The 17317-nt window shown below is 49.7% G+C and overlaps 1 protein-coding gene across 2 annotated transcripts in view; it reads left to right on the top strand.

Annotated features, from left to right (window-relative positions):
• Nucleotides 1–15441, top strand: part of LOC143808071 (putative cation-transporting ATPase 13A4) — a 730794-nt gene extending 715353 nt beyond the window's left edge. For both annotated transcript variants that reach the window (XM_077290328.1, XM_077290327.1), the window contains one exon: nt 14770–15441. In XM_077290328.1, coding sequence (XP_077146443.1) covers nt 14770–15018 — 249 coding nt within the window. In that variant the 3' untranslated portion in view covers nt 15019–15441. The remainder of the gene's footprint in view (nt 1–14769) is intronic.
• The last annotated feature ends 1876 nt before the right edge of the window (nt 15442–17317 follow it).

Raw genomic sequence — 17317 nt, 5'->3', positions numbered from 1 at the left:
AGAGGCGGGAACTCGACACCTAACAGATGCTTTGGCCACTAGGGAGATTCCCGCCACAGTGGAGGAGCTCAAAGCTATGTCAACTCGCATCGACCTTCGTTTTCACGAGCAAAGGTTGGAGCGAGCCCAGTGTAGGCAGAGGTTTCGGCTGGCTTCCACCTTCGCCAAACCTTTGGAATCTCCGGTCCAGGCGCCCGAGTCACATGAGGCCATAGAGGTGTCACGAGCGGGATCCAAGTCCCGGTCCGCTCGTGCATTTAAGGTCTGTCATGTTTGCTGGCAGTCAGGACATCTTGCCTCCAGGTGTCCTCAGCGGTCGGGGGAACGTCAGCATCTTGTGGCAGTTGGATTAGGTACACTAGACACGGCGATGTTTTCCTCTAAGTTGTCCTTCAATGGGACAATTACCATAGGCCCATCCACTTTGATCGTAGAGCTTTGCGTGGACTCTGGGGCGGAGGGTAGTTTTATGTCATCCGCTTTTGCCCAGCGACACGCATTACCCCTGGTGATGCTCGCCAAACCAGTAACCGAGTAGTAAATGGGTCCACACTACCCTCCTAGATTACACACCAAACCATTCCTTTCACTCTTTCTATGTCACATCAGGCGATTATCTCTCTATTAGTCATTCCTGAGGGAATTGATGAGGTCCTGTTGGGGATACCATGGCTACGCTATCATTCTCCTCATATAGAATGGTCCTCAGGGATGGAGTAAATCCTGTGAGGGTAGATGTCAGAGGGAGTGCGTTCAAGTTGCTACAATAGAGGTACCCACAGATCTTTCCTCTCTCCTCAAGCACTATTGGCCCTATGTGGATGTGCTCTCCAAAAGGGCTGTGGAGACCCTTCCACTTCACCACACCATGACTGTGCTATTGACCTCGTGCCTGGTGCAGAGCCTCCCCGGTGTCGAGTCTATCCGTTATCTCTCCCGGAGACAGAGGCAATGTCTCAGTATATCCAAGAGAATCTGGCAAGAGGATTCATTAGGAAGTCAGTGTCACCTGCAGGGGCTGGGTTCTTCTTCGTGCAGAAGAAGAGTGGAGAACTACGTCCATGCATAGACTACAGAGGTCTTAACACCATCACCATTAAGAGCAAGTACCCATTACCCCTGATATCTGAGCTCTTTGATAGGCTACAGGGAGCAAGGGTTTTTGATGAATTAGATCTGCGGGGTGCTTACAACCTGATTCGCATCCTTGAGGGGGACGAATGGAAGATGGTTTTTAACACCAGGGATGGGCACTATGAATATCTAGTGATGCCCTTTGGGCTCTGTAATGCCCCAGCCGTTTTCCAAGACTTTGTGAACGACATCTTCTGGGATATGCTCACCACCTTGGTCGTAGTCTATCTGGATGATATCCTCATCTACTCTCCAGATATTGACTCCCATCGGAGAGATGTTCGCAAAGTCTTTGACTTCTTACGGCAAACTCCCTGTACGCCAAGTTGGAGAAGTGTGTGTTTGAGCAGGAGTCCTTGCCTTTCCTTGGTTATATAATCTCTGCCCAGGGATTGGCAATGGATCCTGCCAAGCTACAGGCTGTGATGGACTGGCAGGAACCCATTCTCTTAAAGCGGTGCAGCCCTTTATGGGGTTCATTAATTACTATCGCCAGTTCATCCCACACTTCTCAACTTTGGTAGCTCCCTTGGTTGCCCTCACCAAGAAGGGAGCAAATCCCAAGTTGTGGTTGGAGGAGGTCTCCAAGGCCTTACTCTCGATTAATTCACACTTCACTAGCGCTCCCTTTCCTACATCGCCCCGATGTAGATAAGCCAATTATTATGGATGGAGGTGAATGCCTCATCCGTTGGTGCTGGAGCAGTCCTCTTCCAAAAGGATGCTCAAGGTCGGAAGCATCCTTGCTTCTGCTTCTCCAAGACCTTTTCACCAGCGGAGAGGAATTACTCCATTGGGGACAGGGAGTTGCTAGCCATGAAGTTGGCTTTTTCAGAGTGGAGACACCTCTTGGAGGGAGCCCACTTTCCCTTCGAAGTGTTCACAGACCACAAGATCTTGGTATATTTACAGACGGCCCAGCAGCTGAATTCTCGCCAGGCTAGATGGTCCCTGTTCTTCTCCCGGTTTCATTTTACTCTCCATTTTCTTTCCGGGGAGAAGAACATCAGAGAACTTCAGAGAGCTTGAGAACTGTGGCTCCGGTTTTGCTAGAGTCTGTGCCCCCAGGCAAGACTTTCGTTCCATCCAATTTGCGACCGGAGGTTCTCTCTTGGGCTCACTCGTCCAGGGTGGGTGGAGATTTTGGGACCAAGAGGACACCTGAGCTTTTGGCGAAGATGTACTGGTGGCCGCATATGGCCCGTGACATCAGGGACTATTTTTGGGCATGTGTCTCCTGCGCCAAGAATCGGTCTCCTTGTCAACGGCCTGCTGGGCTATGTTACCCCCTACCGGTGGCAGACAGGCCCTGGGAGATGGTCGGAATGGACTTCGTGGTGGGCTTACCCAAGCCTCGTAACTGCACCATTATCTGAGTAGTCACTGATCATTTCTCTAAGATGGTGCACTTGGTGCCGCTTCCACAGTTACCTTCTGCATGGGCCTTGGCGGCATTGTTCGTAAAACATATTTTCCGTTTACATGGCATGCCTGATAAAATTGACAGTGACCGGGGTCCCCAGTTCGCGTCTTGTTTTGGAGAGAGCTCTGTCGTTTACTCAGCATAGAACTGAATCTCTCCTCTGCATATCATCCCGAGACGAATGGGTTGGTAGAGAGGGCCATCCAGACTCTGGTGATATATTTGTGACATTTTGTCTCTGCTGGACAGGATGACTGGGCATCTTTGCTACCTTGGGCGGAATTTGCTCTGAACAACGCCGTAGCCGATTCCACTGGAAAGACTCCTTTTCTCCTTAATTACGGCCAGCATCCACATGTCTCTGTGCCCATGCCCATGTCATCCACTGATTCCACGGTGGCAGACTGGGCAGTGGAGGCACGTGACATTTGGGACTGCACACAGGATGCCATTCGGGCTTCCAAGGAGAGAATGAGGGTTTCTGCCGATGCTCACTGGCGCCCTGCTCCAACCTTTGTTCCTGGTGACTTAGTGCGGCTCTCCACCTGTAACATCAGGCTGCGAGTAGAGTCCACTAAGTTTGCGCCTCGCTACATTGGTCCTTTTAAGGTTCTGGAACAGATTAACCCTGTGGTCTACCGTTTGGCTTTTTCTCCGCGCCTTGATATCACCGACACCTTTCCACGTTTCCCTGTTAAAGCCCGTCTATATGTCCCAGTTTTCCGAGTCATCTGCCAGGACATCGGGTTTGTCCACGGACGAGTATGAGGTGAATGCTTTCATGGGGTCAAAGGTAGTACGTGGCAAAAAATACTATCTGGTGGACTGGAAGGGCCACGGCCCAGAGGACAGAACCTGGGAACCTGTGGAGCACATTCGGGCTCCGTTACTCATTGCAGCCTTTGAGCATAGCGAGGCTCAAGGAGGGGGGTAATGTTAGGGGTCGAGTTCCCGCCTCTGCACAGGGGGAATCTCGAACCATGTCTGCTGCGGTCTCCCATTCTGCAGCAGAGACGTCGGTCCCAGCGTCTTGCTCTGCCTGATACTGTGCAAAGGGTTACTGCTGCCTTTCCAGGCTCTGCTATTGTACCCTGCACTGGTCTGTGGTGAGCAGGCTTTTCTCGGACTAAGTCCTGCTTTGCAGACACTGAGCATGCCCACGAGAGGACCTCTCATTGGAGGTCAGGGGTCACACGCTCAGGCCCTGTAAAAGCTCCCATTGGTCCTCCAGGAAGGTCCTGTAGTGCTGCAACTATAAAACGTTTGCACGGCCATGTGCTAGTGTCAATTTATGTATGAGCTCAGCGCCAGTGTGGTCATGTTTGTATGCGGTCAGGGTTTGGCTGAAATAAGCCCCTAGAATGCTGGCACCTCCGGCGAGGAGTTTTGTGTGTGTGGATTCAGGGCTGGCGTATAGCCATTAGAATTCCGGCTCCACCGGAGAGGAGCTGCGTGTTTGCTATTGACTGCATGACCACTATCCGCTCTACTAAGGAGCTGTGTTCCTCTGTGAACTTAACAGGGCACAGCATTCTCTTTGCTAACGGACTTTGAAGTAGCAGAGTTCGTTTATACCGCCATATAGTACCGCCTTTACTAGCAGTAGGTTTTTTTCCTGCACGGTGGACCCCGGGTTGCGAACGCACCTACTGCTTCTGATATATACATTCGTTGCGTTCCGCCAGGGTCTGGCTAAGTAATGGCAGATGAAGAGCGATTACAGAGGTACATCCAGCTGCTGGAGGGCAGGTTGATGGTTCTCGAGCGTGCAACCTCAGCGATGGATGTTACTGCAATAGCTGTTCAGGCTGCTAGCGTGGCTGCAGCAACTTTACCCACTGCCACCTCTGTTCTGATTTTATCTCACCTCCCGCTACCCGAAAAATACTCTGGTGACAGTAAATCCTGTAGGGGTTTCATGAGCCAGTGCAGTATACACCTCGTGCTCCTGGCTGCACGTTTTCCCATGGAGCGCGCAAAGGTGGGATACATAATCTCTCTTCTGTTGGACAGAGCTTTGTAGTGGGCTACGCCGCTGTGGAAGCACAACAATCATGTGGTGCAGAGTGTTCCTCGGTTTCTGGGCACTCTGAAACAGGTCTTTTTGGGACCTTGAGTCACCTAAGATATAGCGCTCCAACAGCTGGCATTGACTCAGGGTTCGACCATGGTCAGCCTTTTTGCCGTCCACTTCCAGACATTAGCGTCTGAGCTGGAGTGGTCGGATAAAGCCCTCATCCCAGTATTTTGGAGGGGGCTGGCTGACCATGTGAAGGACGCTGTTAGGGCTAGCGGAACACACCAAATAATTAGAGAGATGGTAAAAGGTGCATTCGCAGCCCCGGGTCCACCTTGCAGAGATGGAACCTGCTGCTGAGTAATGACAGACTATATTGCTGTACAATGAGGATACACACACGGGTTAGCTTCACCCTGTATGAAAGAAGCGAACCCTGTTGTGTCACAGGGCCACGGTACCACACAAAAAGCACAAGCAAGGAGTGACAGAACTCAATCCCAAGACTCAGGATTAGAGTTCATCTAGACCACTTGCACTCGACACCGCTAGTGGGTGTCAAAATATAACTTAAATAATAATCTTTATGCACAAGAGTGCGTGCAGTGCCGCTCTGGCGGACGCCACTAACCACCCAGACTTGGGTCAGGAAAGCGCTCTAATAGCGCATGGCACCGCACTAGCGGTCACCGCAATATACGCTGTATCGTGTGTTAAGTAGTGATGGCTCAGTCGGGTGCTAGATAGCAATCATCCTCCTTACACAAGCAGTCATACACAAGGAAGGGGATGATTAATGAGCAACTTTTACACATCAACACACACACGTTTTCAAGTATACACTAGCGCATGGCCGAGCGGCCATGCAAACCTTTTATAGCAGCAGTGCTACAAGACCTTCCAGATGGTCCAATAGGAGCATCAACAGGACCTGAGCATGTGACCCCCGACCTCCAATGGGAGGTCGTCCCGTGGGCATGCTCAGTATGGGAAAAGCAGGACTTAGTCCCAGAAAGACCTGCTCGCTGCTGATCAGTGCTGGCTACAAAGGCAGAGCCTGGAAGGGCAGCAGTAACCAGTCGCACAGTATCAGCCCGAGCCAGATGCTGGGACCAACGACTTCGCTGAGCAGGCTCCACTGCGGCTGGAGAAGAATGGGAGACCACAGCGTAGATGGTTTGTGATTCCCCCTGTGTAGAGGCGGGAACTCGACACCTAACAGATGCTTTGGCCACTAGGGAGATTCCCGCCACAGTGGAGGAGCTCAAAGCTATGTCAACTCGCATCGACCTTCGTTTTCACGAGCAAAGGTTGGAGCGAGCCCAGTGTAGGCAGAGGTTTCGGCTGGCTTCCACCTTCGCCAAACCTTTGGAATCTCCGGTCCAGGCGCCCGAGTCACATGAGGCCATAGAGGTGTCACGAGCGGGATCCAAGTCCCGGTCCGCTCGTGCATTTAAGGTCTGTCATGTTTGCTGGCAGTCAGGACATCTTGCCTCCAGGTGTCCTCAGCGGTCGGGGGAACGTCAGCATCTTGTGGCAGTTGGATTAGGTACACTAGACACGGCGATGTTTTCCTCTAAGTTGTCCTTCAATGGGACAATTACCATAGGCCCATCCACTTTGATCGTAGAGCTTTGCGTGGACTCTGGGGCGGAGGGTAGTTTTATGTCATCCGCTTTTGCCCAGCGACACGCATTACCCCTGGTGATGCTCGCCAAACCAGTAACCGAGTAGTAAATGGGTCCACACTACCCTCCTAGATTACACACCAAACCATTCCTTTCACTCTTTCTATGTCACATCAGGCGATTATCTCTCTATTAGTCATTCCTGAGGGAATTGATGAGGTCCTGTTGGGGATACCATGGCTACGCTATCATTCTCCTCATATAGAATGGTCCTCAGGGATGGAGTAAATCCTGTGAGGGTAGATGTCAGAGGGAGTGCGTTCAAGTTGCTACAATAGAGGTACCCACAGATCTTTCCTCTCTCCTCAAGCACTATTGGCCCTATGTGGATGTGCTCTCCAAAAGGGCTGTGGAGACCCTTCCACTTCACCACACCATGACTGTGCTATTGACCTCGTGCCTGGTGCAGAGCCTCCCCGGTGTCGAGTCTATCCGTTATCTCTCCCGGAGACAGAGGCAATGTCTCAGTATATCCAAGAGAATCTGGCAAGAGGATTCATTAGGAAGTCAGTGTCACCTGCAGGGGCTGGGTTCTTCTTCGTGCAGAAGAAGAGTGGAGAACTACGTCCATGCATAGACTACAGAGGTCTTAACACCATCACCATTAAGAGCAAGTACCCATTACCCCTGATATCTGAGCTCTTTGATAGGCTACAGGGAGCAAGGGTTTTTGATGAATTAGATCTGCGGGGTGCTTACAACCTGATTCGCATCCTTGAGGGGGACGAATGGAAGATGGTTTTTAACACCAGGGATGGGCACTATGAATATCTAGTGATGCCCTTTGGGCTCTGTAATGCCCCAGCCGTTTTCCAAGACTTTGTGAACGACATCTTCTGGGATATGCTCACCACCTTGGTCGTAGTCTATCTGGATGATATCCTCATCTACTCTCCAGATATTGACTCCCATCGGAGAGATGTTCGCAAAGTCTTTGACTTCTTACGGCAAACTCCCTGTACGCCAAGTTGGAGAAGTGTGTGTTTGAGCAGGAGTCCTTGCCTTTCCTTGGTTATATAATCTCTGCCCAGGGATTGGCAATGGATCCTGCCAAGCTACAGGCTGTGATGGACTGGCAGGAACCCATTCTCTTAAAGCGGTGCAGCCCTTTATGGGGTTCATTAATTACTATCGCCAGTTCATCCCACACTTCTCAACTTTGGTAGCTCCCTTGGTTGCCCTCACCAAGAAGGGAGCAAATCCCAAGTTGTGGTTGGAGGAGGTCTCCAAGGCCTTACTCTCGATTAATTCACACTTCACTAGCGCTCCCTTTCCTACATCGCCCCGATGTAGATAAGCCAATTATTATGGATGGAGGTGAATGCCTCATCCGTTGGTGCTGGAGCAGTCCTCTTCCAAAAGGATGCTCAAGGTCGGAAGCATCCTTGCTTCTGCTTCTCCAAGACCTTTTCACCAGCGGAGAGGAATTACTCCATTGGGGACAGGGAGTTGCTAGCCATGAAGTTGGCTTTTTCAGAGTGGAGACACCTCTTGGAGGGAGCCCACTTTCCCTTCGAAGTGTTCACAGACCACAAGATCTTGGTATATTTACAGACGGCCCAGCAGCTGAATTCTCGCCAGGCTAGATGGTCCCTGTTCTTCTCCCGGTTTCATTTTACTCTCCATTTTCTTTCCGGGGAGAAGAACATCAGAGAACTTCAGAGAGCTTGAGAACTGTGGCTCCGGTTTTGCTAGAGTCTGTGCCCCCAGGCAAGACTTTCGTTCCATCCAATTTGCGACCGGAGGTTCTCTCTTGGGCTCACTCGTCCAGGGTGGGTGGAGATTTTGGGACCAAGAGGACACCTGAGCTTTTGGCGAAGATGTACTGGTGGCCGCATATGGCCCGTGACATCAGGGACTATTTTTGGGCATGTGTCTCCTGCGCCAAGAATCGGTCTCCTTGTCAACGGCCTGCTGGGCTATGTTACCCCCTACCGGTGGCAGACAGGCCCTGGGAGATGGTCGGAATGGACTTCGTGGTGGGCTTACCCAAGCCTCGTAACTGCACCATTATCTGAGTAGTCACTGATCATTTCTCTAAGATGGTGCACTTGGTGCCGCTTCCACAGTTACCTTCTGCATGGGCCTTGGCGGCATTGTTCGTAAAACATATTTTCCGTTTACATGGCATGCCTGATAAAATTGACAGTGACCGGGGTCCCCAGTTCGCGTCTTGTTTTGGAGAGAGCTCTGTCGTTTACTCAGCATAGAACTGAATCTCTCCTCTGCATATCATCCCGAGACGAATGGGTTGGTAGAGAGGGCCATCCAGACTCTGGTGATATATTTGTGACATTTTGTCTCTGCTGGACAGGATGACTGGGCATCTTTGCTACCTTGGGCGGAATTTGCTCTGAACAACGCCGTAGCCGATTCCACTGGAAAGACTCCTTTTCTCCTTAATTACGGCCAGCATCCACATGTCTCTGTGCCCATGCCCATGTCATCCACTGATTCCACGGTGGCAGACTGGGCAGTGGAGGCACGTGACATTTGGGACTGCACACAGGATGCCATTCGGGCTTCCAAGGAGAGAATGAGGGTTTCTGCCGATGCTCACTGGCGCCCTGCTCCAACCTTTGTTCCTGGTGACTTAGTGCGGCTCTCCACCTGTAACATCAGGCTGCGAGTAGAGTCCACTAAGTTTGCGCCTCGCTACATTGGTCCTTTTAAGGTTCTGGAACAGATTAACCCTGTGGTCTACCGTTTGGCTTTTTCTCCGCGCCTTGATATCACCGACACCTTTCCACGTTTCCCTGTTAAAGCCCGTCTATATGTCCCAGTTTTCCGAGTCATCTGCCAGGACATCGGGTTTGTCCACGGACGAGTATGAGGTGAATGCTTTCATGGGGTCAAAGGTAGTACGTGGCAAAAAATACTATCTGGTGGACTGGAAGGGCCACGGCCCAGAGGACAGAACCTGGGAACCTGTGGAGCACATTCGGGCTCCGTTACTCATTGCAGCCTTTGAGCATAGCGAGGCTCAAGGAGGGGGGTAATGTTAGGGGTCGAGTTCCCGCCTCTGCACAGGGGGAATCTCGAACCATGTCTGCTGCGGTCTCCCATTCTGCAGCAGAGACGTCGGTCCCAGCGTCTTGCTCTGCCTGATACTGTGCAAAGGGTTACTGCTGCCTTTCCAGGCTCTGCTATTGTACCCTGCACTGGTCTGTGGTGAGCAGGCTTTTCTCGGACTAAGTCCTGCTTTGCAGACACTGAGCATGCCCACGAGAGGACCTCTCATTGGAGGTCAGGGGTCACACGCTCAGGCCCTGTAAAAGCTCCCATTGGTCCTCCAGGAAGGTCCTGTAGTGCTGCAACTATAAAACGTTTGCACGGCCATGTGCTAGTGTCAATTTATGTATGAGCTCAGCGCCAGTGTGGTCATGTTTGTATGCGGTCAGGGTTTGGCTGAAATAAGCCCCTAGAATGCTGGCACCTCCGGCGAGGAGTTTTGTGTGTGTGGATTCAGGGCTGGCGTATAGCCATTAGAATTCCGGCTCCACCAGAGAGGAGCTGCGTGTTTGCTATTGACTGCATGACCACTATCCGCTCTACTAAGTAGCTGTGTTCCTCTGTGAACTTAACAGGGCACAGCGTTCTCTTTGCTAACGGACTTTGAAGTAGCAGAGTTCGTTTATACCGCCATATAGTACCGCCTTTACTAGCAGTAGATGTTTCCTGCACGGTGGACCCCGGGTGGCGAACGCACCTACTACTTCTGATATATATATATATTCGGTGCGTTCCACCAACTCTAACACACAGTGCATAGCATATTGCAGAATGGGTTTATAATTAAATTTAAAAATGAGCTCAATCTCAAGGGTTTGTAATCTTTATCTTTCTTCTCTTGAACTATATTTTAAAATGCAAAAGATATATATATATATTTGCACAAAGAAAAAAAGAAGAAAAGAAGCGCAAATAAAGTGCACGCACAACCCATGTAGAGTGAACACGGCTTTTACTGAGACCAAAAAGTGCTAACAAGACATAAAAACATTTAAAAACGCATGTAAAAAACATACCCAAACAACAAGAACATCCCCTGTATATGAGGATGCAACTCAAGCAGACTCAAGGAAATGAATAACCCCAAGAATGATGTCAGAAGAGAAGTGATGATCCGTAAATGAGAATGAATACGAAGATAAAATACACACCCACCAACATGCTTAAGTGAAAGAACCCCTATGGACCTTGAGGTAAAAATTTATAATGAACAATGTCGCCATAGGTTGATGTGATTTGCCATTATTTATATTATGGACGGTAAATTATCTCTAATATAACGCTGGGAGCGTCACTCTGTCCGAAGCCTCTATAGACTGCGCAAGCGCAAGCGCCGGCGCAGTCTGGACCGCACAGAGCGACGCTCCCAGGAGATCGCGGTATGCGTAAGCGCTGAACGCACACCGCGATCTCCACCGGACAAGCAGGGACGAGCCAGGAGGCGGAGGGTGAGTATACTTACCTGACCCGTTCCACCGACGCGCTTCCGGGCCGTGACTGTCCCCCTGCTCCCGGAATCGGCGCCTGCGCAGTCCGCGCTTTCCGGCGCCATTTTCTTGAAGACACATTGCAGTGTCTTCAAGAAAATGGCGCCGGAAAGCGCGGACTGTGCAGGCGCCGACTCCGGGAGCAGGACCAAGAAAATGGCCGCACCCAGCACAGCCGCCGCGCCCAGCACAGCCACGCACAGCCGCCCACAGCAACGCACAGCCGCCGCACCCAGCACAGCCGACCATAGCCACGCACAGGCGCCCACAGCCACGCACAGCCGCCGCACCCAGCACAGCTGCCCACAGCCACGCACAGCCACCCATAGCCACGCACAGCCGCCGCACCCAGCACAGCCGACCACAGCCACGCACAGCCGCCGCACCCAGCACAGCCGCCCACAGCCACGCACAGCCGCCGCACCCAGCACAGCCGACCACAGCCGTCGCACCCAGCACAGCCGCCCACAGCCACGCACAGCCGCCCACAGCCGCACCCAGCACAGCCGACCACAGCCACGCACAGCCGCCGCACCCAGCACAGCCGCCCACAGCCACGTACAGCCACCCATAGCCACGCACAGCCGCCGCACCCAGCACAGCCGCCCACAGCCACGCACAGCCGCCGCACCCAGCACAGCCGCCCACAGCCACGCACAGCCGCCGCACCCAGCACAGCCGACCACAGCCGCCGCACCCAGCACAGCCGCCCACAGCCACGCACAGCCGCCCACAGCCGCACCCAGCACAGCCGACCACAGCCACGCACAGCCGCCGCACCCAGCACAGCCGCCCACAGCCACGTACAGCCACCCATAGCCACGCACAGCCGCCGCACCCAGCACAGCCGACCACAGCCGCCGCACCCAGCACAGCCGCCCACAGCCACACACAGCCCACAGCCACGCACAGCCGCCGCACCCAGCACAGCCACCCACAGCCGCCGCACCCAGCACAGCCGCCACACCCGGCACATCCGCCGCACCCAGCACAGCCACGCACAGCCGCCTACAGCCACGCACAGCCTCCCACAGCCGCCCACAGCCACGGACAGCCGCCGCACCCAGCACAGCCGCCCACAGCCACGCACAGCCGCCCACAGCCACGCACAGCTGCCGCACCCAGCACAGCCACGCACAGCCGCCCACAGCCGCCGCACCCAGCACAGCCACGCACAACCACTGCACCCAGCACAGCCACCCACAGCCGCCGCACCCAGCACAGCCGCCGCACCCAGCACATCCGCCGCACCCAGCACAGCCGCCGCACCCAGCACAGCCACGCACAGCCGCCTACAGCCACGGACAGCCGCCGCACCCAGCACAGCCACGCACAGCCGCCACAGCCATGCACAGCCTCCGCACCCAGCACAGCCACGCACAGCCGCCTACAGCCACGGACAGCCGCCGCACCCAGCACAGCCGCCGCACCCAGCACAGCCGCCCACAGCCACGCACAGCCGCCGCACCCAGCACAGCCTCCCACAACCACGCACAGCCGCCTACAGCCATGCACAGCCGCTGCACCCAGCACAGCCGCTGCATCCAGCACAGCCACCGCACCCAGCACAGCCGTCCACAGCTGCCGCACCCAGCACAGCCGCCCGCACCCAGCACAGCCACGTCACATACAGCCGCCCGCACTCAGCACAGCCACATACAGCCGCCCGCACTCAGCACAGCCGCCCGCACTCAGCACAGCCGCCCGCACTGATGGGGGTGCAGGATGGAGCAGCACGTGATAGGATGGGGGCGCAGGATGGGAGCACATGACAGGATGGGGATGAGGCTGGAGCAGCACATGACACGGTGGAGCAGCACATGACAGGATGGGGATGCAGGATGGAGCAGCACATGACACGGTGGAGCAGCACATGACAGGATGGGGGCCAGGATGGAGCAGCATATGACAGGATAGGAGCAGCACATACCAGGATGGAGACCATATTCCAATATAAATGCTCGCCACCCGGGCGTAGAACGGGTTCAATAGCTAGTACTACTATATACCTATATATTCCTCAGTGGCTTACTATTATTGTCTTCCAAATAGAACATTGTTGTTTATAGATTTTCATGCCTTCTCATGGCCACTATGTGGCGACATTGTTCATTATAAATTTTTACCTCAAGGTCCATAGGGGTTCTTTCACTTGAGCATGTTGGTGGGTGTGCATTTTATCTTCGTATTCATTCTCATTTACGGATCATCACTTCTCATCTGACATCATTCTTGGGGTTATTCATTTCCTTGAGTCTGCTTGAGTTGCATCCTCATATACAGGGGATGTTCTTGTTGTTTGGGTATGTTTTTTACATGCATTTTTAAATGTTTTTAATAAAAAATTGAGCAACTAATGCGCCAAGAAACATGCATAAAGAAAAAAAGAAGAAAAGAAGCGCAAATAAAGTGCACACACAACCCATGTAGAGTGAACACGGCTTTTATTGAAACCAAAAAGTGCTAACAAGATATAAAAACTTTTTATGTCTTGTTAGCACTTTTTGGTCTCAATAAAAGCCATGTTCACTCTACATGGGTTGTGTGTGCACTTTATTTGCGCTTCTTTTCTTCTTTTTTTCTTTATGCATGTTTCTTGGCGCATTAGTTGCACCCTCCCTTCTAATTTTGTTTATGCATTTGTAGTGGTGCCCGCTCAATTTTTCTTTTCCATATATATATATTTGTGCTCGGATATACCCCTAGTAAATGCCAAAACTTGAATGGAAGATACAAACACGGTCAGTGAACCTTGACAGCCAGTAATGGTAGTGTGGCAATGAGACATTTGGCTGACAGCAAAGAGTAAAAGTCGTATTTATCCTGTGCCCCACGTCGTAGATAAATGTCTGAAATACAATTTGGGTAAATCAGGGCACTTAGGTTACAAATAGATAGATACAAATACCTGTTCCACGGCGGTACCAATTTCTAACCTAAGTGCCCTGAGCCAAACGGCTCATTGCCACACTACCATTAATGGCTGTCAAGGTTCACTGACCGTGTTTGTATCTTCCATTCAAGTTTTGGCATTTACTAGGGGCATATCTGAGCACAAATATATATCTTTTTCATTCATCTAGACACACTGTGACAAAAGGGTGGTATTGTCTCAATATTTGCAGCACGGACCCCAGTCACGCTAAGGTTATTGATTTTAGATTTTTAAATTTTAAAATGATCTATAACCGCATCAAACTGGAACTTTGATGTGGGCAGATATTATCTTCTAACATAGCATAGGAGAAGGAATGTAAGGGTTGCAAACCCTTTGCTAGATCTCTGATAGAGGTAGTGTTATTGCATTCCACAGTTTGCTATGTATGTTGTCGTTATAATTAGAAGCCATAGAAGTCAAAAATCCTTTTGCAAAAATATTTTTTTGTCAAAATATATGCATTTAAGCCAAATAAAATTGTAGGGGCAAGAGAGAGCTCACCATGTTTTCTGGTTGTGCAGATAGCTGGAAAACTTGTGACAGGTGGGTGTTAGATCCAGCCGGTGAAGTAGCAAATGATAGAACGAGAGGGAAAACAGCACATCCATCCAATAAATAAAATAAATATTAATTCAAATTCCATTAAAATGAACAATGTCCATGGAAAATATTAAACAACTAAAAATTGTACCTTAAATTGATATCAGGGAATGGGAAAAGTGTCATTTTCATTATATTTTTTCAAATGTATAACCTGAGCCAAATAGATAAATGTAATACTATTTTGTGACATGGTTCTCATCTATCTATGATACAAAGATTGTTCCCTTTATACAGCGCACACAGCTAAGTATGTGCACCACAACGTTACCACTAGGGGGAGCAAACTGAAGTTGGATTTATACTTCCCTATAAAGTGGACTAGGATTTGGATAAATCTGTATTCGGATAGTTGCAGCCTAGTCAAACACACATAGGGATAAATGTATTTTTACATATCTGTGCACATATAGAGACAATCTATGGATGCAAGTCAAGCGGTAACAATAATATATTCCACTATCTTACAGGAAGGATTTATTGAAAACCGAAGACTGTGGCTAAGGATAAAATCATGTTTTAACTACCGATCAAGGAGCCAATATAGAGTATTAGAAAGAGCTTTGTGTGATGACCCAATGTGGCCCCCAATAAGCCAAACTTACTACTCTAACCAATCAGAACTTGGAAAAGATGTACAGAAATGTGTATATGATAACCCAATGTTTGTTGCCGAAACAGAGCAAGCTCTTTACAATGGAACTGAGCATCGACCATAATCAATGCCTACACTGCACAGAGCAGAAGCAATGCCAAAAATCTGTCTGCAATTGGAACTGTTTGCACATATACAAAGCGGGTTAGAAAAGACTTGTCGGCTTTCCTGATATAACTGTTTTACCAAATACCAGTTTAAAGTATCTTTTTTTCGAACATTGGTTTGTGCCATTCTTCTTATATTTCCTTTCAAAAATTAATGGATTCAATGACAACTAGGAGATACCATTCCCCTTGTCAAAAGGGCGTGTCTCCACAAAGTTTGATATTGTAAGCTCTGATTGGACAGTGTGAGACAATGAAAGAACACACTGGCAAAAGAGCGTCTAACTGGTCTGTAGGAGCCAGAACTGTTAATGGTTGGTTGGGGATCAAATACTTATTTCTAACTGCGAAATGCAAATAAATATATATCATTTATACAATATGATTTTCTGAATTTTATTTTTGATATTCTATCTCTCAATGTTAAAATTAACCTATCCTTAAAATTATAGACTGTTCATGTTCTTGTCAGTGGGCAAACTTACAAAATCAGCAAGGGATCAAATACTTATTTCCACCACTTTAGCTGTCAATTTCTTCATAAATGTTTAGTAGGACTAACAAAGGAGCTGAACATTACATAGATCTAAGAAATGAACCTTCAGACTTGTATTGTGGAAAATGAGGTGAATTACTAAAACACACGTCAAGACAGATAACAGTTCCCCTTACCAGCAGTATTTTTCATCAGTCTTCCCTACATATTCATGCTCCATCTATAATTTTCAGTTGTCTATGAGCTAGTGGGCTGAAACTAGATACTATGATGTCTCACATACACTGTACACACAGAAACAATAATCCTGCTCTTCTCTTTGTGTAGCACACAAGCAGATGCAGCAGCATGGAAGATATTATACAGCAGTATTGAGTAGTGTAGTTGTGAATCCAGCACTAGAGTGAGATAAATTAATTGCTGAATGCTGCAACTGTGATCTGTTTCTTCACCTGTGTCAGTGTCTCTTCCTCCTCATCCCCTCTCCAAAGGTTCTACTTGAAACTGTAAAAGGATGGACACTCTTCATTCAGCTGTCAGTAAATATTGATTTGACGAAAACTGATTTGAACTGTTTTTCCAGAATAAAAGATAAGATTAGGAGGCGAGGTGTTAGAGCAACCTTTTTACTGTACTGTGTAAGTTTTCATTTACTGTTGTGATATTTATTTAATAAAAATATTAAAAATATGTTTATAGTAATTAGTTTTAAACTGTTATGTTTGATAACTTTGAATAAAATCTACATTTTATATTTCAGGTTTTTTTTCTATATCTACCTGGGGCAGCCCCTAGCCAGTGTGTTGTTTGCTACTGCCCACCGCGCTGACAAACTGAGCACACCAAACCAGCTCAAAGGAGCTCCCTAACAAGACATGGGTGGTTTGCATGCAGTGCTATCAGAGACTGAAGCAAGGCATAAATGTTCTTAACCTGAGCACCACCTGCATGACTAGGCATCTGAATGCAAAGCACGAACTGTAGTGGAGTACACACCTGAAAACAATGAAATATCTGAGCCTCCTCCCGTTCCCTCTTCTGCTGCGGTCTTAGCCTCTTAATGATTCTCCCTAGCAACAGGGCCTCCTGGCTCCACCAAAGAGAGACGGTGACAGCATCACCATCAGCCGTGTCACCGAACATCTCCATAACATCCCATTGAAGCATTCGGCTGTACATCCTCTAAACATTAGATTTTTTACATGTGGCCTCACAAAGGCTAAATATACATTGAGATCACAGGGAACCACAGTATGTGGTTCCAGCTGCCACTACTTTTCCAGGTGGGCTATCCCTGTCGATCACGAACAAGTTGCGTGCAAAATCGGGTGCTGCACAACGCCATCAGTGTAAAGGTCAACATAACCACCAAAACGTGGACCTGTAAGCATGGTCAGAAAAGTTATATCTCTCTAACTGAACACTTTGTAAATGTTGTGGTGGCTGGGCCTGAGGTAGAAAGCTTTTTGATGCATGCCCTACCACCACCGAGGATTGTTGGATTTTTTTTTTATGTTTCTTTCTCTATGTTGTCTCTACCTCCTTCTCTGCTTCCTCCACTGTTTCCTCATCTGCAGGGCCAACTTCTGCACACACAGGGTAAAACAAAAGTAGGCTGTTGTGAAACCAATTGATGAGTGGTTGGTGCCGCTGAATCTCAAGCCTGGCCTGGTGGAGTGTGATAACGGGCAAAATCTTGTAGTAGTTTGGGCCTAGTCGGTTTCATGCACATGCCTTGCCTGAATTTGGTGGTGCAGAGC

The sequence above is a fragment of the Ranitomeya variabilis genome, chromosome 2, assembly GCF_051348905.1.
Source record: "Ranitomeya variabilis isolate aRanVar5 chromosome 2, aRanVar5.hap1, whole genome shotgun sequence".
Classification (NCBI taxonomy): Eukaryota; Metazoa; Chordata; class Amphibia; order Anura; family Dendrobatidae; genus Ranitomeya; species Ranitomeya variabilis.
This window is presented reverse-complemented; position numbering and strand designations above follow the sequence as displayed.